The 23527-nt window shown below is 37.9% G+C and overlaps 1 protein-coding gene across 1 annotated transcript in view; it reads left to right on the top strand.

Moving 5' to 3' along the window:
* LOC107681874 (solute carrier organic anion transporter family member 4A1-like) overlaps window positions 1-22490 on the top strand; it is a 26311-nt gene extending 3821 nt beyond the window's left edge. Inside the window, exons 2-13 of the mRNA XM_016478244.1 lie at window positions 6129-6164; window positions 9400-9992; window positions 12066-12438; window positions 13020-13110; window positions 14838-14959; window positions 15054-15165; window positions 17907-18061; window positions 18172-18424; window positions 19827-19989; window positions 20260-20435; window positions 20927-21140; window positions 22028-22490. Of these exons, the coding sequence (XP_016333730.1) occupies window positions 9585-9992; window positions 12066-12438; window positions 13020-13110; window positions 14838-14959; window positions 15054-15165; window positions 17907-18061; window positions 18172-18424; window positions 19827-19989; window positions 20260-20435; window positions 20927-21140; window positions 22028-22195 (2235 nt within the window). The 5' untranslated portion in view covers window positions 6129-6164; window positions 9400-9584 and the 3' untranslated portion in view covers window positions 22196-22490. The remainder of the gene's footprint in view (window positions 1-6128; window positions 6165-9399; window positions 9993-12065; window positions 12439-13019; window positions 13111-14837; window positions 14960-15053; window positions 15166-17906; window positions 18062-18171; window positions 18425-19826; window positions 19990-20259; window positions 20436-20926; window positions 21141-22027) is intronic.
* The last annotated feature ends 1037 nt before the right edge of the window (window positions 22491-23527 follow it).

The following is a 23527-nucleotide window of genomic DNA, read 5'->3' as shown; positions in this document are numbered from 1 at the left end:
AGCCCTCGGAGGACTCCTGTTGCCGAGTTTAGCCCACGGAGGGCTTCTGTTCCCAAGTTTAGCCCACGGAGGGTTCCTGTTCCCGAGTTTAGCACAGTGAGGGCTCCTGTCCCCGTGTCTAGCCCAGTGAGGGCTCCTGTCCCTGAGTCTAGCCCAGTGAGGACTCCTGTCCCTGAGTAGGCCTGTCGCAATAATCAATATATCGACTTATCGCGCAATATATGTACATGACCTCAATCATTTTTGGTGACGCAATATCGCCCATTATGTTTACTTAAAAAACAATGTTACTATGTTTTGTACATTCCACTTGCGCCTGTTTCTTTTGCAGATTCTTGTACATTATGTGGTGTAGTCTACCTAAATATTCTTAAAAATGTAAAGTTTGTTGTCATTTGGAAGTGTGTAGGCCTTCTTTCATTATTATTATGCCGTTACATTATGATTATATAGTCAGTGGCATAAAATGGTGTTTAAAATGACAATAATATCGCTAATCGCAATTATTTCTGGGGCAATATATCGCACAACAAAAAGTTGTTATCGTGACAGGCCTATCCCCGAGTTTAGCCCAGTGAGGGCTCCTGTCCCCGAGTTTAGCCCAGAGAGGGCCACTGTTCCCGAGTTAGGCCTACGGAGGGCCTCTAAAGACGATATTCTCCCCAAGGATTTTTTGGGGGGGTAGTATGTGTCCGTCCGTAGTGGCCGGGCCGAGTGGCGAGGCCAAGGCCACGGAGGCCATCCGGCCATGGCGTCCTGAGTTGCCAGCTGTAGTGGCCGGGCCGAGTGGTGAGGCCAAGGCCACGGAGGCCGTCCAGCCATGGCCTTCTGAGATCCCTGCTCCGCCGTGGCCTCCTGAACTGCCTGATCCACCATGGCCTTCTGAGCTGCCTGCTCCGCCATGGCTCCCTGAGCTCCTTGCTCTGCCAGGGCTCCCCGAGCTCCCTGTTCCGCCATGGCCTCCTGAGCTGTATGCTCCGCCATGGCCTCCTGAACTGCCTTCTCCGCCATGGCTTCCTAGTCTGCCTGCTCCACCATGGCCCCTGAGCTCCCTGTGGTACCCTGGACTGCCTGATCTGCCCTGGAGGTATTCCCCGTGTCCCAGTCCTGCACCAGCCTCCGGGGGAGTAATGTCAGACTCTGTTCCATGTTTTGTGTGTGTTTTGTGCTATGTTTCCATTTGCCCTTATTTGGTCTTCCTGTTCCGTTTCCCTGATTAGGCTTATTTGTCCCAGCTGTTTCCAATGTTCATTATGTCATTGATTTCAGGTGTTCCTCATTGTGTCCCTCCTCTAGTCCTGTATTTAATGGTTTCCTGTTTTGAGTTCACCGTCCGGTATTGAATGTCTGTTTATGTCAACCTCATCAGCTACGTGTGTTTTCCTGGTTCCCTTGTGTTGGATTATATTATTAAAATCTCCTTGTTAATGTTCTCCACGTCTCCTCGTTCCACGCTCCAGCACAGTAGCAAATGTGACAGTATAACTGTTAAAAAAATAACTAATATTTTTTTTATCAGCAGTTGCCAAGGCAACATTTTTCATTTTCTTTTAGTTTCCCTAAAATATCTAAAACTAAAATAAACATTAATAAAAACTATATAGCCAGATTTTAAAATACTAATAAAATAACAAAAACACACAAAAAATGACTTAAACTTTAACTAAAATTAAAATGAAAAAGGAAAATATACCTTTACTAAAATATGAAATAAAAACTAATTCAAAATATGAATAAAAACCATAATAGCATCTCAATGATAATAAAACAACACCGTGTAATTGCAGAACAGTTATTAAAAAGTAAATAAAAATTGTCTTAAAAACATGGTAGGCTGGGACCTTTGTCTTGGACTTTAAAAGTATACTCTAGAAATAGAAATAAATAAATGCATTTTTCCAAAGTGGACTTTCATGTTACACTTTAGGTCAAAGGCTGCATCTGAATGTGGTCACATGGCAATCCAAGCAAAGCTAGTTGTTGCTGTCTTGGTATTACAGTCTGTTAACCCATATTTTCCTGTGCCAGAGGCGAAACCTGGAGTACAGAGAAACCGATTGGCTGCTTCTGTAGGTCATTCATTCCACTTGGTTACACCTATAGTATGCACAGACACGTTTACAGCTAAATTATGAGACAAGCCCCTTGAGATATGGGACACTTAGTCTGCATGCTGCATTCACGACGAGGCGTTCCCCATAGCGACCCCTAGAGGACGCAGTTCGAAGTTCCCATGAAAGGGAACGGCTGTAATCAAAGCAGGTCCGCTCATGAACGCTACTTTATCAGATAAAATGAAAATGTAATCGAAACTTTTCTGAAGACAGTCGGTTCCCTTCAGAGATACATTCATATAAAACACCCGCGCGACGTTATGATTTTGAAACGTGCAGTGCTAATGTTTATTCAGCGAAGTCAAACGCCACAAATAAATCAATGCATGGGAAAAACTGGTAATGTATATCGAAATATCGGAAATGTGTTTAAAAATCATATCACTGTTATTGAAAAGAATTATATCGCGATACATATTGATATTGAATTATTGTCCAGCCCTATGCTGCATGCATGCTTCTAAGAGCACAACATATAGAACACACATGCAGTAAATGATACAGCTGTAAATCATCTATCCATCCATTCATCCAACCAAACAGGTTCAGGTCAGGAGATACAGTAGCATATTGTGTAAGGACTCGGCATAGTTTTTGTAGCTGATAGTTTAACATGGTTACCTGCTTTGCATGCATGACTTTATATTTGCATGTCTGTATATTTGCATGCGTCTTCCTCTGTGGTCAATGCATGAATTAAACGGTTTCCCTATCTACGCAGGATGGAGTAAGATCAGCTGTCACTACTGGGCCAGAGACTTCCCTTGTCTGCTTCCATCACATCACTAGATCTGGATTGCTTTCCACAAGGCCATGCAGCAAAACCCTGGTAATGCAAGTCTCAGTGGAAGATAGAAAGATGATCTTTTATATACAGGCATGTATTTGAGTGCAGGCATTATTTAGATTACTTCCTTATTCAATGGGAAAAACTCCAACTGAGAAAATCGCCTACAAAGCTAGTTCGCTTTAACTGTTATCTCCTAACTGATATTGAGTTTTGTATTGTGCCTCGGCATAGGCTGTTTTTTATCTATCTATCTATCTATCTATCTATCTATCATCTGTCTGTCATCTGACTGTGTCTATAGATGCTTTGGATAAAATTAATACATGTAATTAATGAATAAATTATAATATGTCGAACATCACCTGACCAAACCTGGAAAACAGGTCTCATTGCTTCCGCTTGTCGGAGAACGTGTTAACAGCCATATTAAATAATAGCGATATCTATGGACTTTTAAGATAATCAGTTAAACTAGCTAGCTGTTTTTATTGTTGACGTTTTATTAAATTTTTATATCTAAATGTGAAAAGAATAAAAATAAAAAAAACTTTTAGATAGTCCGCATATGTGATGGAAATTGGTTTTGATCATCATTGGTATCTACTTTGAAGGCATCTTGAGTAAAGCTGCTTCATATTTAACTAAGCATATGCAAAACGCTTGAACCGGAAGCAACGAGACCCGGTTAACAGAATACGGAAGTCTGTTGCGCATAACCCCTATTTATTAAAAAAGTATGATATGTAAATTAGAATTGTAAATCAAACTAAGATTGTTGGAGTAAATCTTTCTACCTAAAAATTTAAAGTTTTATTTAACGGATTATGCTGTTTCTTTTTTAATTGTTTGTGAAAGTCACTAGCAATTGTTTCAAAGTAAATCCTACACCATTTTTAGTGTACTTGAACTATTTAAAACAAATTTGATACAAATGTGCTCCTACTTGTTCCTGTAGCTCACACAGGAGAAAAATTGCTTGCAATATAAAAGTCATGGGCTTGATTCCCAAGGAATGCACGAATGAAGTGATAAAACATGTACCTTGAATACAATGTTTTTGGATAAATGTGTCTGCCAAATGCATAAATGAAATACAAAGGGCTGTTTTTTTTTTTGGTTACATATAAACACATCTTAGATTAACCATTCGCACCCAGAACCTAAATCAGCATTATGCAATTTTTAAAAATAGATGTTTGTGTGAATGCTTTACAGATAATGCTTCCTTCCCAGAGATCCTAAACAAGAGTGAAAGTGCCGTTCTCGCGGTCTTGCTTTGTTATCTTGTTCTTTTTTCTGTGTAATTCATATCACACCATATGACCATCCAGCGCAGTACAAAGAAAAGGGAAGGAACCTGCACTCCACAACAAACGCGTGTTCCCACCCTGAGTCTCTAAGCTCTCGCTGATGTTATCCTTCCCTTCGTTTGATCACACATTTAAAATTAGAAATGAAAGAGTTCATAGAACACAAGAACAAATAATTAGGCTTTTTTTATTAATCTCATTGTAACAAAGCATAAACCAAAGCCCTTTTGAAGACAGAGCTGAGAAATGATTCGCTCACACAGCCTCAGCTGCACCACCAATACTCTTAACGCTATAGTAACTCCGCAGCTTTTCAACCATGTGTTCATTATTCATAGATGCATGCTAATGAGTCAGAAATGAAAACCAGGGATTGCAACTGCATAGACCCAGTTCCTCAGTTTTTTGACAATACTGGTTTGGAGATATTCATTTTTCTTTTGCTGTTTGTTCATTGTCCTGTTCTCTTTAAGATTTCTTAACTGACTGAAAGAAATCTGTGATCACACTCGGCATATTGGTTTATATAAAGAGCTTGTGCATTTAACAAACTCTGTTTGCATCTCATCATATCCACCAATGTGCAATGCTCTGTTTCTCTGCATGTGGAGAGTGTTATTGGGAAACTATTAAATTAATATAATATAATACCTGGAGAAAGCTGTTAACTGGGACGGCATAAACTGAACTTCTTCCTCCTTGGTTTGCTAGATAAATACATTCATGAAGTGTTAAAGGGTTAGTTCACCCAAAAATGAAAATTAGCCTGTGTTTTACTCACCTTTCGAAGCATAGGTGTATATGACTTTCTTCTTTCAGACGAATCCAGTCGGAGTTATATTAAAAATTGCCCTGGCTATTCCAAGCTCTATCATTGCAGTCAGCGGGTGTTGCAGACTTGCAGTTGAACAGTCCACAAGTCGTCAAATAAAGTGCACGCATCCATAATAAAACGTGCCTCACACGGCTCCGGGGGGTGAATAATGGCCTCCTGTAGTGAATCCATGTGTTTTTGTAAGAAAAATATCCATATTTCAAACATAATAAACACTTTTCTCTCACTTCCGGTATCTGTCATATGCGGAAGACGTTCAGGCGGATGACGTTGGACGTCGGCATTGCGTGATTAGTGACGAACGCGGTGAGAGAACAAAACAAAACGCCGGTCACGAATTAGAAGTACAAACCGAGGATTTGTAAAGAAAAATGTCGGAGGATTTCAATATTAACCAAGAGGAGACTAGTTTTCCTTTGCTAAAGTAAGGAAATTTTACTTCCTTTGCTCCTATAAACAAACTCGTGAGACTAGCATATCTCAGAGGCGCGCGCGCTGCGCATACGTCCTGCATCATCTGCCGGAACGTCTTCCGCGTATGACAGATACCGGAAGTGAGAGAAAAGTGTTTATTACGTTTGAAATATGGATATTTTTTCTTACAAAAACACATGGATTCGCTACAGGAGACCTTTATTCACCCCCTGGAGCCGTGTGAGGCACTTTTTATTATGGATGCGCGCGCTTTATTTGACGACTTGTGGACTGTTCAACTGCAACACCCGCTGACTGCAAAGATAGAGCTTGGAAGAGCCAGGACAATTTTTAATATAACTCCGACTGGATTCGTCTGAAAGAAGAAAGTAATATACACCTAGAATGCTTCGAGGGTGAGTAAAACACAGGCTAATTTTCATTTTTGGGTGAACTAACCCTTTAAGTGTGATGTGTTAAGAAGAGACTCCTGAGGTGATCATCATATGTCAGGTAGATACAGTGGGCAGGACTGTGTTGCTTCAGTGATAGATGTGAAGGAGTGAGAGGCTGGGGTAACTCCCCATTTTGGGGCTGTCTTGCTTGCTTCTAGTCTCTTATGCTGCTTGTTTTCGCTCTGATTTCTTGCACAATCAAACTCTCAGACCCTTTTAGACCAATGAAGTATCTGAGGAAACAAGGTAGGCAAAGTTGCTATTCTTTCAGTGTGACAACTGTAATGCAGTTCTTGGCTGTAATATATCATGTTTTTATGTTTTGTAACATTAAGGTCCTAAGTTTCATTTCTAGGGAATGCATGTACTCATAAAATGTACAGTGTAACTTTATTGCACTGGAACTTGCTTTGGATTAAAGCGTCTGCCAAGTGCAATAATAGAAAAGCATTTTAATTTGTCTCATGTTTTGCATGGGTGCAATTCTATAGAGTGAACTTTGTTGAAATAATGGTCGTAAATTATTTTACAATGCCAATGCATGAATCACAAAGCTGCTGGTAATTATGTGTCAAAAACAAAATCTGAATGTGAGCAGAGATGTTTGGCCTGGTTAATTTGCACGCACAAGGAACTTTAGTTTAGTTAATGAGTTGTTCGCAAGATCGAGGCACTATACTATAACCAACACACAAGTAGGTCTATATCTAAAATGGAATATAGTTCGAAGTAAGTGCATATAAATAAAGTATTAAATTTCATATACTTTCATAGTATGTGTCTGCAGCTTATTAACTTAAATTGAGCTTATACAGTTAAAGACATGCAAGTTTGAAAATCTCTTAATGGTTTTACACAGGTACAAACTTGCCTAAAATAGTTCACCTTAGTTTCACAATTTGAGTTGAATTACTGAAATAAATGAACTTTTCCACGACATTCTAATTTAGTGAGATGCACCTGTATATTGCGATATGAAAAAAAAATCAGATGACTTCAATATACCTCTATTTGGGGAAAAAATAATCAATGATTGGGGTGATTTTGTAGGCGAGTAAATCAGCAAAGGAAATAAACAAATTACGAGCATAGATAAATAACAGAACAAAGATACAAATGAAATAAGCAGTGCTTTATATTTCAGGTAAGTCTAACAGTATTCAGGTACAGAAATGGAATAATCAAATGTAAAATAACACTGCATAGTTTTCACTATAAATTAAATGTAACAAATCTGTGTTAAAGCTACAAAAGTGATTTTTCTTTTTGTTTTGTTGTTTGATTAACATTCATGACACAGAAAGCAACAGGAACATTAAACTGATGTGATTGTGAACCAATATACTGTTCCACATCCATTTTCTTTCTCAGTTGTTTACCTTCACCTAAGCCATAAGCATCTGTGTTTACAAGGATACTTGCAGAGCACAGTATTTCAGGCAAAAATAGACGCAGCAGTGAACATAAATCAGTGTTCACGTGCATCTATGTGGCTCTCACGCATCTACACTGGACGCGAGCGGCGCGGCGCAACGCGACAAAATACAATAGAACCCATTATAACCAGTGATGCTGTGTGACTGACTACACTGAATGCGGCGCGACACGACAAATCCCCGACAGTAAACTTGATGCCGCATTCTCTTTATGACATACTGACACAAAGTTCAAATGATATGCAACGGTCGCTTTGTCGCGTCCAGTGTAGACAGACTTTGGGGCTGTTCACATGTCGCGCCTAAAAACGCGTGGAAAACGCCAGTCGCACTGCTTTCTCCTTCTTTCCAAAACGCTCGGGAGCTTGCGCTTTCGTGGCGTCTGCCGTTGCTAAGCGACCGTGACCTATGCTCTCCTCGACGACGCGGAAGTTTCAACAAAGGATAAATGGATTTCCAGCACTGAAAATCGCGTGCAGTAGCTCTGCTACTAAATGTATTTAAAATGGGTATCTCTGTACAGCTGTCGCCGTCCGATGTAGACACCGTGTCTGTGTGTGAGCAAAGAAAACAATCAGTAAAAATATAATGATCAGTATACTAAACATCGCACATCCTGCGATGTGACTATCGCAGATGCGCACATCCCGATATCGATGCTGAAACGATATATCATGCATCCCTAGTGCAGATATTCATAGCAAAAACAGCGTAGTATGCAGCGTTATTTAAGCCCTGCATGTGTGAAAATTCTGTGTGTGAGCAACATAAATTGAAACATAATTTTGAATACTCAAAACCTCCTACCGGTCCTGTGGGCTACCGTAGGTCAGCCGCACTCTGGAGAAGGTGACATAAAGGCTTTGCCACAGAGAGCACAGTGTGAGTCTAACATGCCAGGTGTCTGTCCCAAAAGAGTGTTTTGTGAACCGTAGATGGCATGCAGAACTAATCCCTGTTCATTAGAGTTTTTGGGGTCTGCTTGGAGGTCACGGTTGACTTCACTGGATAAAGAGAAATGATTTTATGCCTTATAATTGGTACACTGTCATAAATGGTGCATATTAATACCTTAGAATAATAATATGTACCCGTAAGGTAGTAATACTCTCATGGTATTACTATGAACACTTTAGGGGTAAAGAACATTCCCTCAAGGGACAAAAGTGTCTCTTTAAAGAGACTGCCCAGTGACAAGCTGTTGTACCTCTATTGGCACAGTTTTTGCACATTTTTTCTAAGAGAGTATGGAAGTACTGGTATGGAGTATGGAGTTCTGTTTCTGCCACAGAATAAAATAAATAAATAAAAAGGTAATTGTGACTTTTTATCTCACAATTCTGACTTTTTTCTTTGCAGTTCTGAGTTTATACTTTTTTTTAGAATTGTGAGATGTAAACTCAGAATTCTGAGAAGACTATAACTTGCAATTCTAAGGAAAAAAAGTCAGAATTGTGAGTAGGGTTCGACCGATAATTGGCCTGGCCGATTATCGGCGCTGATTCTAAGCATCTTTATGGTTATTGGTGTCGGCCATTTTCAAAACCGATTTGCCGATAAAATCATTTAAAAGCATTTAGAAATTCAGAAAGATTTTGTCAGAGCCCTTGTTATTCTTAATTTTGACATTAATTTTCATTTTTACACCAGCCATATATATCGGTTCAAAATATCGGTTATCGGTCTTAATCTGTAATAATCAGCATCAGCCCTGAAAATAAAAAATGGAATTTTTTGGAATAAAAAAAGTGTGATGTGAACTCAAAATAAAGTCAGAATTGCACAATTTAAACTCAGACTTTTGAGGAAAAAAAAGTCAGAATTGCTAGTTTATTCTTAGTTTATATCTTACAAATTCTGATATCTTCTCAGAATTGTAAGCAACAAAAGTCCCCATTTTGAGATGAAAAGTCGCAATTATCTTTTTTTGTGGTGGAAATGGGCTTGAATAGATTTGTTTTTGGAGTTAAATGATTTACTGTGAATTTACTTAAGTTGGTGACAAATTTATTAATTGAGTGTCTCTTTCTCACTCTTCTTTGCAGAATTTTGTTTTCAAAAATCTGTATGATTCAGTTTAAACTTCAAGAAACTCCATTAAGGGATCTTTTTTTCCAAAGACTGCCATTGTATCACTCTGCAAAACTTCACACAGAATCAGTGTTTCCTGTGGAAAAGTTTTGTTTTCTTACTCTTCACAAAGTCTGTCACAGTGCCCCCTGCTGGGGCCATGCCCCACCTGCTGAACAATGACACTTCCTTCAGCTCCAAGCAAGAGCTCTTGGTCCTGCATGACAGTCCATTGGGACCCAGCCTGGACACTCCCAGCCCAGTGGAGTCCCAGGGCTCTGGTCCAGGCAGCCCATCTGGAGATGCCCGCACTGTGCTCCACAAGACAGGCAAAAAGGGGATTGACCTCACAGAGCCGCCCACTGGGGTGAAGTTTGTTCCGACAGACTTTGAGAATCTTTATGGATGGGGAGCACTGACCCCACGGTGTATGCAGACCTTCAACACCCCACGCTGGGTTCTCTTCTTCCTCTGTGTGGCCTCCTTCCTCCAGGGCATGATCATCAATGGCTTCATCAACACCGTCATCACCTCCATTGAGAGACGTTTTGACCTGCGCAGCTACCAGGTCAATGTATTACAAGCTGTCATTTGTATAGTTAGAGGGGTGTATCGGTACCATACCGCTTATATAAATGAGAGATTTTGAAAAACATTTTGCTAGTATTAATTGATATTGGATGTTGCATATTTAATTGTGCATGCTCATTTTCTCTATTTTTATATTTAGATTACGTTTGCCAGCATCTAATGTTCACTTAAAGTTCATCTTTAAAGGGGTCATATGATGTTGCTAAAAAGAACATTATTTTGTGTATTTGGTGTAATGAAATGTGTTTATGCGGTTTAAGGTTCAAAAAACATTATTTTCCACATAATGTACATTATTGTTTCTCCTCTATCCCCCGCTTTTCTTAAACGTGCCGGCATTGTAGTCTACTCTCCCAGGATCAGGAAACAGTCCTCCATAAAATGCGCTGCACACATCTGAATATTTGGGTTGAACTGTTCTGGAATGAGCAGAGGCTGGCAGGCTAGAATGAGCGGAGGCCGGCGGGCTTGAGAACGGTGCGGCTGGCGGATTCGACGAATATCGTCCTCTTTTGGAAGGCCAAACAAAGTAGTTTTGCTTTCACAAGGAAACGCACAGCGTCTTCACGACATGGCGGCGGTGGCAACAATAATACTACAGCGAGAATAAAAGTAACGCCTTCTTTCTTTGCGTGAACATTTGGGCGGCGTTTTGCAAATCTTCCCACGTCGTGACGTAGACATGTGGGGGCGTGTTGGAATGAGCCGTTTTAGGAAGGCGTGGTTGACTCTTTAGTCTTTGCAACTTTACAGATCTTCTTTATGCACCAAGAGCTTGTAACACTCCAAAGAGAAAGGAAAAATTGAAATCGCATCATATGACCCTTTTAAAGCTACTAGTACAGCACTCTGACATGTAATCCTAAAGGGATAGTTGACCCACAAATTTAAATTCTGACATCATACATTCACCCTTGAGTTGCCCCAAACCTGTATGAAGATCTGTCTTTTATTGAACACAAAAGAAGATATTTTGAAGAATGCTGGTAACCGAACAACAGCTACCACCAACTGTTTTGTTATCAGCATTGCTCAAAAATGCCTTCTTTTGTGCTCAGCAGAGGAAACAAACTCAGGTTTGGAACAAGTGGATAATGAATAAATGATGACAGTATTTCACTTTCTTGGGGTGAACTGTCCCTTTAAGCAAATTTCAACATAAATATTGAATTTTATACTGTACATTATGATGTTGTTATGCCTAAATTTACTTGTAGCATATAAAATGATTAATTTTAGTTTTCAGTATTTTATTTTGAACTAATTTAGACAAAATTGTCTAAAATTGCTTTTCGGCTATAACATAAATATCTGATTTTTAGTATCGGACAGAATTATAGTATTGTTGCATCGCCATCTAAAATGCATTAAAATTAACCATTATATGTTCAAAAGACTTACAGTTTTACTCATATTATTTTCTATGAAATATTACTGTTCACCAGGCCAGTCACAATTTTTAAGGATGTTCAGTCAACTTTGAAAATATTGATTTGACACACATTTTTGTAGTATAATAATTTTATACAAAATACAGTAAAAATAGTAATATTGTAAATATTATTACAATTTAAAAGATCTGTTTTCCATTTTAATCTATTTTAAACTATTTTAATTTATTCCTGTGATGACAAAAGCTGAATTTTTTTTATTAGACATTACGCCAGTCTTCAGTGTCATATGATCCTTCAGAAATCATTCTAATATGCTGATTTGATGCTCAAGAAACATTTCTTATTATTATCATTGTTTAATATTAATATTTTTGGAAAAATTTGCTGCTTTTTTGCACGATTTTTTAATTAATAGAAAGTTCAAAAGAACACCATTTATTTAAAATATAAATATTTTGTAACATTATAAATGCCTTTACTGTCACTTTTGATCAATTTAAATCGAATATTAAATCAGAGAAGCAACCATCTTGCATATCACAACGGTTTATGGGTAATACTAGTCTCACAAATTATAAGATGGACAGTATTCAAATTGGGATGTATGTACACCTCAGCATTATTAACACAATGTGTTGTTTGTGTTGCCGTTGCAGGCAGGACTCATCGCAAGCTCCTATGACATTGCTGCTTGTGTGTGCCTGACATTCGTGAGCTACTTTGGTGGTACTGGTCATAAGCCTCGATGGCTGGGCTGGGGTGTGCTCATCATGGCACTGGGCTCTCTGGTCTTTGCCCTGCCCCATTTCACCACACCACCTTATCAGGTGAGAGTGCCGGAGCGTATGGGACTGTGCTCAGCCAATCACACTGAGACGTGTGTCGGCGAGGAAGGTGGGCTCTCGGCTTACCGTTACGTCTTTATGCTGGGCCAGTTTCTGCACGGGGTCGGAGCAACCCCTTTGTACACCCTCGGGGTCACCTACCTAGATGAGAATGTCAAGTCAAACTACGCACCTGTATATATAGGTGAGTGTGATGACGCCATGAAAACATGAATCTATGTACTGTATTAGGCTGATATTAGAAACTTTGTTCTGCTTGGCCATTTTCCCTATTTTTACATTTATATTACCTTTTCCATCATTTAACATTCACTAGCTTAAAGATTGATTAAGTGTTTTTTTTTTTATAAAATTAATTTGATTAGTACAATTCTTGATGATAAAAACCCAGAATCGTGAAAAATTATATCAGAATTTGGGAAAAAACACTCAAGAATTGCTATTTGCCCTCACTGAACCCTGCCAGTTTGTCCCACTCAGGCTTTGACACACCTAGTCATTTTCTTTTGTTGTTATCAGTGAGAGCCACTAGTTTCCACCTCAGACATCAATAAAACCTCCTTCCATTGTTTTTCTCCCCAACGTCCAGTTTTCAAAGGCCATTGAGGACAATCGCTACCCTGTTTGCCCCTCTCCAGGCACTGGAAATACAAACTTTTGATCAAAAACATGAATCAGTGTGTGAATCGAGACCAGCTTTCATATAACTCAGGGAGCAGAGGAGGGAGCCACAGAGACTTGATACGCTTTCTTCTGTTTTCTCAGGGATCTTCTACACAGCTGCCATTGTAGGACCTGCGGCTGGATACTTGCTGGGTGGATTATTTCTCAACATCTACACAGAAATCGACCAAACGTAAGTGGCTAATGAGTAAGAAAATAAACATTTCAGCAAATCAATACTCACTTTATTAAAATAAGTAGCTCACGCAAAATGAAAAAGTAAATTTTTAGGCCATATTTATCTATAATTCACAGATGTAATGTACAGTATTAAATAAGCAGTGACAGAATTTGCATTTTTGGATGAATTATTCCTGAAAAGGCTTTGACAAGTGTCAGACTCCTGGTGTTAAGTAGTTGAATTGCATCTAATCCTTATTTAAACCCTGAAACATATTTATTATGCACCGATATTAACATTCTGGCCAATACCAAAAGCTTGTTAATTAATTAACACAAAAAAACTTCAGCAACAGCAAAGTTAATCTATTATTGAAAATGAGCATGCATAATATATATACAATAAAAAATACACAAATTAAATTATAAATTATGTAAATATTAAAAATATATATATTAGTCAAAATTAGCGTTAACGCAGGTGATTAATTTTTCCAGTTTAACGGCATTAAAAATATTTAATGCCGTTAACGCAGGGGCGGAGCTAGGCTTGGCCACCCCACTCACAACTGCTGCTTCTGTCTCTTTTTGTTCTTGACAAGAATTGCATTTATTTAGATGCAGAACTTCTTTACAACCACATCAAACAGGAGACATGTCAGAGGCACACTCCACTTCACCTCAGCGCGAGGCGCTAGTCAAACAAGCACGGAAACGGTACAGGTGACGAGGAGCTTCAGTAGAATTCTCCTGTCCTATCAGCCGTTATACTGTGCTCGTAGCGCGTGCTCTTCATTTGCACACACAAATACGGCAGCACGCTCTGTAGCCTGTATCATTTCATATTAAAACGTGAATGAAACTATGAGCATGCATGTCAGACCCGCGTCACGTTCAGCAGCGGCAGCTCTTAAAGTAATAGCAGCCAAATAGCATAATAACCCAGCTGCTGTGATGTCTGTTAATCAAAGAACAAAATAAAAAAGAGGAAATCAATATTTAATTTAGAATTTAGTGTTTGATAACTTTATTAAATTTCTATATGTTTCCTACTTGCTGAAGGGCACAGGTAAATATGTAATGGGTTTATGTGAAAATTGTTTTAAGGTCACTTAAATTAGTTATTTTTTTAAGTCTAATAAATGTTAAAATTGATAACTCTCAATTATACTGTAATGTTAGTATAGTCAACCTTACATATAGTCAATGGTTAAATATTAGGAAAAAAGAAAAATTTCCTAGAGACATCAGTAGTATTGGTATCAGTGATACTCACCTTTTTCGTCTTTTTGTTGTTTCTACATTAGTTTGAAGATTGAATGTGAAATTACTGCAATATAAAAGTACTGTATATTTAAAAACTTTAATGTTAGGTGGGATTAATCACGATTAATTTCAGAAAAAATTTACGATTAATTAGTTATTTTTTTACTACATTTTTTTTACGATTGACAGCACTAATATAAATATAATAACTGTCATTGACAGCTTAAAAATGTCCTGCATGTATCCAAAATATAAATACCACAAAATATGAATACATAAATAGGAGACTACATAGCAGAAATGCAATTTAAATTTTTGTAACAGACTAAGATTGATTCAGACCTTGTGACTTCCATGATGAAGAATACAGATTAAAATCTGACAACCCCATAGAAATAACAAAAACATGACAATTTGTTTTAAATACTAAACTGCACATTCTAAAGCAAAATTTTCTCTCTCTATCTCTCTTAGGACAGAGCTGACTCCTGAAAATCCGCTGTGGGTGGGAGCTTGGTGGATTGGTTTCCTGGCAGGAGGAGCGGCAGCTCTGGTTATCGCTCTGCCTATACTGGGTTACCCACGACAGCTACCAGGTGCTACCCACAAACGCGATTTAAAAGAAGTCAAGTGACTGCAGTACAGTATAGTATTAGTGTGAATAACAGTCTCACTTTCTATATCTTGTAGGCTCTCAGCGGTATGTGGCCATGCGGGTCTCAGAGGCCCACCAGCTGAAGGATGGCAGTCAGGTCACTGCAGCTGATCCTCAGTTTGGCAAAACAGTAAAGGACATGCCCAGGTATGAACATACGAGCAGGGAGAGGAAGGTTTGTTTCCTCTGCTGGTTTTTCAAATATATTAAAAGCCATACTTGTGTGTGTGTGACTATATACCGCATTTCACCGTCTGTTATCATGTGCTGTACCACCATGTTTATATTTAGACACTTCGTTGATGGGAAGTAGCTGAGGTTGTAGTTTTCTTGTCTGGCAAGTTCAGCGAATTCCGATGGTTGATGAGTCCCTAGACGATTTTTAAGGATCCAGGAAATTAGCACTTTTCACTGACACTACTTTTAAAGATCCAACAAACTGCCACTTACAAGTTATTGGGTTGTCGTTTTTCATTTAGTTTGCTAGTTTTCATTTGGCCGCAAGTTTCCACTAGATATCATTAAAACCTTCAGTTGTTTTCCTCTCCTCTGTCCAGTTTTCAAAGGCAACTAAAAGACAATTGCAGCATTTCACAAATTGGTCTTTCGATCCAAATAAAAGAAAAAAAGCACAAATCAATGCATCAGGTGTGTTAACAAAGAGAGATGTGCAAAACATGCAGAGCGGGTGTACGCGACGACTGGAATTGAGAACAGCTGGTCTAGAACAACTCATAGAAAATAATGTATTTGAATTTTAAAGACGTGGCCCAAAACAAAATCAAGACTTTGTAAAAGAGCTTAATAGGACCCCTTTAAAATGCTAGATAGAATCATTTAAAATGCATGTTTTACATAGTTTAAAAATTATTAATGTAGGCCCTATGTGAAACAATAAATTTTTGGCCAACTTTTGGTCTAATCTAATGTGAAAATAAGTACACTTTAGCATACTTTTAAAAAGAGTACATAAAACATTTAATTGCATGTTAAAAAGTTTTGTTTGTAAGAAAAAAGTCCATCATTAAAGGGGTCATCGGATGCAAAATTCACTTTTACATGGTGTTTGAAAATAAATGTGTGTTAGCAGTGTGTGTACACATCCACCCAATAATGATAAAAATCCACCCAGTGGTTTTTATTTAATCCCTAAAAATAATATCCCCTTTTTCAAATCAAGTCGTTCTCAGCTTCTTGTCTGTGTGACGTCACACAGACCAAGGCCTCTCACGATGTTGATTGACACGGCCGTCTTACCTTAGACCCGCCCTGAGTGAGCTGTAACAGTCCGACCACCATTGTTTCGACGCTGGAGCAGGCACATAGACAAGAATGTCTCTTAAGCGATTGAGGTACTTTGTTGATGGATGTTATAATGATCATAGCAGTCGTCATTTACTCCTGAAATCTGAGCCGCTGAAGACGCAGTGAATTTCTTTTGCTTTTGAAGGGAATGCGCCCCCCGATCTGCCTAAATGCATCTATGTTCGCGAGAATCATTCCTGATCCAGCCTCACCTACAGAAGAAGTGATTATAAGGGGTTTTTATGAATCTTTGCAAATCCCAAATCGCCTTTCCTAATAATGTGCTAGTTAGCAAGTTTCATGGCTAAATGCGGCTAAAGTAAACAGTACTGCTCGTCACACTGCAGAAGAGAGGGGTGGGGTGAGCAGAGCTCATTAGCATTTAAAGGAACATGCAACAAAACAGGTTGCTCTGAAAAGAGCTGATTTTGACAAGGTAAAAACGGTGTTTTTTACACAACCATTGAGAAATTGTAACCAAAGCATGTTATAGACTTTTCATTAAGACCGTAAAGAATCTTATCAATTTGTGGAAAATGGGCATCCATGACCCCTTTAAGGCATTTTCACTTTAAACCATCGCTTATGGCCAAAATACCAGTCCATAATCCATAATAATTATTCCTCTAATAAAAAGTCCATCTCATGTTGTCCTCTTACATCGAAATCCACCAATATATTTTTTTAGAACTGTTTTGGACTATTTGTGCTTGTAATCGGTGCTTGATCTGTAAATATTCTGATTCAAAGAAGACAGTGTTTTCACTTGAGAAAGCAATATTGTGGATGGACCAGAAGCAACTGGAAGTTAAAAAAAATTTCTTGTTGTATTTGTTTAGTACAAATGCACAGCTTTAAATAGATTTTGGGTGAACTGTTCCTTTAAATTGCACTGCCAAATGCACAAAAGATAATTCTGTCAGGACCACTATTGTCAAAGATGACTGACAATTAGCATACAGTTTGGATTGGCGGTATGGTTCTGTTCTGGGCAAGAACTCCCTGCGCATTCATGCAGTCTAGCATGGATAAAAGCAGGGAGAGCAGCAATAACCCCCCAGGGTAAACAGAACAGAACCAACATAAATGTATTGCAGGTATCATTAAGGTTCAATAATTTAATGTAACATTTTAGAAATTAGTCTGATTCAAAGGAGAATCAGAAGGCTGAATCCTGACTGACAAGAGGAGGAGTCAGGGATGGAGATGGGTAATTAGCTATTGAGCAACGCGAAAGCTGGTAATAATACTGAGAAACCTTATATATGAGTGCTGTGATAGGTGTCGCATCCCTATAGGTAGACACGAATCAGCTGAGAGTCAGCTGATGCGAGCTTGACTAACGTGACCTGCCAGAACTGACGCTATGCAATATAATGAGTAAAAATTAACACTTTTACTTAAGAGTATTAAGAAGCGGTCTATTATTAATATTATATATTTATGCAGGTACATTTAATGATTGAATTTCTTTTTTAGAAAGAAAAAAGAATCTTACATTGTAAAATTCAGAAAGTTGTTAGTTGTTTGCAAGAAATCGTTGAAATGACTGAATAATCCTTTTTCTCTCTTTTTCTCTATAGGTCAATGCTGTTTCTTTTGAAGAACCCTACCTTCATCTTTCTGTGTCTCGCTGGTGCCACAGAGGCCACGCTCATAGCTGGAATGTCCACGTTTGGCCCCAAATTTCTAGAGTCTCAGTTTAGTCTGAGTGCTTCAGAGGCAGCAACCTGGTTTGGTAAGAATCACGTCAGTCAAACTCAATGCCACACCCTCTTGCTCAAATTACTCTTAGCATACAAGAAACAACTACACTGAGTTGTTTTTAACTCCATCTTCTCATTCCAGGTTATATGGTGGTACCAGCTGGTGGAGGAGGCACCTTCCTGGGTGGCTTCATTGTAAAGAAGCTGAACCTTCGCTGCCGTGGGATTATCCGTTTCTGCATGCTGTGTGCAGTGGTCAGTCTGACGGCTATCTCCATCTTTTTGGTACACTGTCCTAATGTGCCCATGGCAGGAGTAACTGCCCCATACTACAATAACTTTACACACAACCACCACAGCACCCCCTACCTGCAGACAGAGATCCATAACAAAAGGTATGAAATATGAAACCGTTTGAATTCATTACTGTTAGATATAGGGCCAGATTTACTAACAGCTTGCACCAGCACAAACCGTCTTTTGGCGTTAAAATAGTACTGTCAGGATTTACTAAAGACGCGCAGTGAAGAATTAGCACTGAAAAGGCCTGGACACAAGGTTGTTTTTGCACCTGACCTTATTGAATTTGCATTTGTAGCAGTTTCCCTTTCATATGCAAAATTTATGGGAGGAGAGTATTAAAATGAATCACCCAATGCGATTTACTAACTTTTGCACTCGTCAAATGACCAAATTACTGGTATTTGCACCATTATTTAATGCCCAAAAAAGCATGTCTTAAAGCAGGCGGTAATTTGCACTGCTCTTGGTAGATTGTGCTGGTCATTATGGAAATGATCTGGCTTCTTTAATGTACGTATTGTTAATAAATCACCTGCAGAATTTTCCCCTTCCATCTGCGCTTTTATGGAATTGCGCTCTAAAGCTAATTTGCCCTGTTTAGTAAATCTGGCCCTAAATCTTTGGAAGTTTGTTATCTGTTTTTATCCCTATCATCAACCCCAGTGGTGTTCTGTTGCTGTGCAGGCCTGGGAGAATGAATCAGCAGAGAATTGGTGCACTACCAGTGCATTCTCCACTTTATTCAGGAAGATAGGTCATATTTATACAAACAAAAAGAGTCAATCAATGTACAGTATTCAGGAGTTATAAGCAGTGCTGGGTAGGTTACTTACAAATAGTAGTCCGTTACTGATTCCAAATTACATGACAAAAATTGTAGTCTGTAGCATGATCCATTACATTACACATTTTAGGTAATATAATCACACTACTTTTAGATTACTTTTGAGCTAGCTCGTTTATCACAATGATTTAAATAGGATAATCTTGTATCATATATTGATATAAAAATACAAAAAGAAAGAAAACATATTCCATTGGTTGTAATTAACAACATGAAGTACATTAAACATTATGTCAAGTTTTTCTAAACTGGGGTTAGTAAAGGATCTGATGGGGGTTAGTGTGTTTAAAGAAAAGCTAATAATTAAATCATAAAAAATGTCAAATTAAAATATATCATTATAAAATAACAACAATAAAAATAAAACACGTACTATAAAGATGAAATATTTAATTTGTTTAGCTGCATGTCATGTGACCATTAACTAACATCAGAAAACCGTGAACATGCAAATGTGTTACTTAATTGAAATGAACTTATCTTAAAATCTCAGGGGGACTCCAAGTAAACGCATTAAGTGAAAGAGGTTTGGCTGACAAGCTAATGGTTTAAATTAATACTCAGAGCAGGAACAAAGAGATTGACTGACAGTGTGTTATTGATTGGTTGAAGTGAAATTCAAAACTAAAATTCCTTTCTCTCCCTCTCAGCTTCTCAGATCTGGGCAATCTGACCGCAGTCTGTAACATTGGCTGTCACTGTGTTAAGGAGTTGTTTAACCCCGTGTGTGGTGCGGATGGAGTGATGTATTTCTCTCCCTGCCATGCTGGCTGTAGCTCCCTCAACCACACATATAGCCTCAGAGGCAGACAGGTACACAGACCCAATGTTCTACACTTCTCAGTGTCACGGAATTTATATTTATGAGCTTGTACTATGAAGGCATATTGTACGTTTCAGAACACGATATTACACAGAAGTTTTAAAACTAAGCTGCATAAATGTTTTCGATTATGCATTGTAGCTTTTATATATTTGCATTGTATAACTTTTATAAGAGGTCTCAGAAAAAAATGTGAATCTAAAGTATATCTTATTCTTGGCTATGAATTTGTCCGTATTGGTGTGTTTATGCATTCATAGGTGTTCTCTGGATGCAGCTGTGTGGTGGGGAATATATCATGGGGAGAACAAGGTTTTGCTGAAGAAGGGAGGTGTGTGTCATCCTGCAATCACATGCCAGCCTTCCTCACCTTCCTCTTCGTCATCATCTTCTTCACTTTCCTCTGCAGCATCCCTGCACTTACTGCCACACTCAGGTATGACCAATGCATATACACTGTGGTTCAAATGTTTGGGATCAGAAAATGTAGCTTTTATTTAGCAAGGATGCATTAAACTGATCAAAACTGGCAGTAAAGACATTTGTAATGTTAGAAAAGATTTATATTTCAAATAAGTGTTGTTCTTTTGAAGTTCCTATTCATTAAAAAAAAATCAAAACACTGTTTTTACTGTATTTTTCACGACCCCAAACTTTTGAATGGTAGTGTAGATTAAAATGCAAAATAAACGTGATGAGGTTATATGACAACAATGTAGCATACTGCTGTTTCAAATCGTAACTGTATTGTAGAATAATACCTACTCTTTTCAATAATAATAATAATAATAAAAAAAGTTATTGTTTAAGTAGTAAGCTACTGTAGTATTCCATTCCAAACATACAGAAGACAGTAGGATCTCTTATGGCTTACCTTATAATACAGGTGCTTTATAGCCTAATGTAATTGTCTGTCTCCTCCTATAGGTGTGTTCCTGACAGTCAGAGATCGTTTGGACTTGGAATCCAGTGGATTGTAGTAAGGACTCTCGGTGGGATCCCAGGCCCTATAGCGTTTGGCTCTGTGATTGACATCTCCTGCCTGCTGTGGGAGGAGCAGTGTGGGGAATACGGCTCCTGTTACCTGTACCACAACTCAGCCATGAGCCAGTACTCACTCATCGCAGGCATCATCTACAAGGTAGAGAAAAACACACTTGAAAATATCTGAAAATTATGCAAAAATGTTCCCTGAAAAACCCATGCTGACTCATTCCACATTTAATGCACTTTAGCTTGTATGAAACTCTTGAAACTAACTTCTCAATTTACCACAGGAGGCCATTTATTTTGCAGCTCTAAATGGCCTCCAGTGGTATGTTGCCAAGTCAGTTTCATAAAAGCTAAAGTGTACATCAAGTGGGGATCAAAAGTCTGAAACTATTAGTGAGAATACAAATGTTTCTGTTACAAATTATATTATCAGCATAACAATTTGAGTGAAAGTTAATACGAAAAAATAACATGTATGTCATTGCCTTAATATTTGATTTGTTGCCATTTTTATAAAGAGTGAACTAGAAGAATATTTTCAACATACATTTTCGATAAAATGTCAGACCAATTTGAGTGAAAGTTAATACGAAAAAATAACATGTATGTCATTGCCTTAATATTTGATTTGTTGCCATTTTTTATAAAGAGTGAACTAGAAGAATATTTTCAAAATACATTTTCGATAAAATGTCAGACATATACATATATGTACACATATACTGTATATTCATTAATAATAAATCAAATAATAAATAATAATAAAATATGTGAATTTTCAGCAGGCATTACTCCAGTCTTCAGTTCAGTCGCATGGTCTTTCAGAAATTATTCTAATTTGCTGATTTGATTTATTGCTCAGAAAACAGTTCTTATTATTATCAGTTGAAAACATCTGTGCTGCTTAATATTTTTGTGGAAATCGTGACATATTTTTCAGCATTCACTGAAAAATGTTCAAATTCAAAAGAACAGTATTTATTTGAAATAGAAATATTTTGTAATATTATATATATATTTCTGTTTTTTTCTCAGGTTTTAGGCACTCTTTTCTTTTTTCTGGCTGCCATGCTCTACAAGGCGCCCCCCGAGTCTCCTCAGAGCAGCTGTGAGAGCACAGATGTGGGAGGGGGAGAGGCCAGAGACCTGCCAATCAAAGACCTCCCCGCTGAGATCATTTCCAACCCGCACGCCAAATTATGACCTCAGTCTACAAATACACCGACACCTCAGCTCAAAGTGTGCGTGTACGCGTCTCTGTGTGCATGTGTGTGTATAAGGTCAACACCATCACTGATCACTGTGCCCCTTCCTGCTGGCTGTACATCGTTCCCAACACGCATTATGTGATATGTTCCCATATACTGTCATTGACTCACCAGTCTCAGAGTCCACCGACCCAGACATGAGGACTAAAAGCATTTATGTCAAAATAAATGACAAAAAAAAAAAAAAAAAGGTGAAATCAGAGCATATATGTTACATAAACAGAACCTACCAAAAGCCAACATAATCTTAATTTGACAAGAGATTATGTATGCGTATAAACTGATATTATTTATATAATTTAAATGTCAAATTAGAGCATTTCTGAAAGGAAAAAGCCATAGATGATATAGAAAAAGAGCACGTAATATAAATGTAACGGAAAGAGAGAAATATAACTGCAGATGTTATAAAGTGTTTAGCTGTTATAAAATATTAAATATAGTGGATTCAAATGCTGCTCAGTTATACAAAAAAAAAACAGACAATTACAAGCTGTGCCTTTAAAAAGAGTTTTGCATTAGTCAGCACAGTTAGAAAGAGATAAAAAGAAAATATCCATTAAAATATTCAACTCTTAAATCTCTCTAAATTGCACTTTAAACTCACTTCACTGATGGAAATATACATCTGAACCGTGTACAGTAGTGAACAACGTACCATTAAACCAAGTTTCGTCCTGCAACGCAACATTACATAGTTCTAGTCCACATTTTGATACCATCTAAAGCATGTATGTATGACTTGTGATTCATGTATTTGATTTTCATACATTCTGAATATTTTTAACATTTTAAAATGTGCCAAAATACTGTAGCTCAGGACTGAGCAGGACAGAGAGGCTTCAAGGTGTGAGGTCTCATAGAGATGCAAGTGAGAGATGAAGAGGCAGCAGGTTTACAAAATGAACTTTTTGCAACTGTATACCAGGTTGAAAAATACCACCCAAGATGGGATATTCCTGAAAAGCACTTCACTTTGAGATTACACTTAAAATTATTCTTGCACTGATTTTCAGCTACATTTAGGATGGCATATTGTACAACATAAAAGGATACTTTCTCGGTTGCTCAATAACATAAGCATGCAGCATTTTTTTATTTTTTTATTTTTATGTAGCAGGATTTTTTTGGAACATAAAAGTACCCCAAGCTACTTAAACCCAAATATAAGAAGAATAACAAATATCTGCCACATGAACCTAATTTGCTTATATTAAGTGCTACTAAAACATCTCACCAATGATACTTTATGTAGAGGTTTTTATTT

Source organism: Sinocyclocheilus anshuiensis, unplaced genomic scaffold (assembly GCF_001515605.1).
Source record: "Sinocyclocheilus anshuiensis isolate Anshui unplaced genomic scaffold, SAMN03320099.WGS_v1.1 scaffold2595, whole genome shotgun sequence".
In the NCBI taxonomy this organism is placed as follows: Eukaryota; Metazoa; Chordata; class Actinopteri; order Cypriniformes; family Cyprinidae; genus Sinocyclocheilus; species Sinocyclocheilus anshuiensis.
The sequence above is the reverse complement of the archived record's forward strand: the minus strand, read 5'-3'. Positions and strand labels throughout refer to the sequence as shown.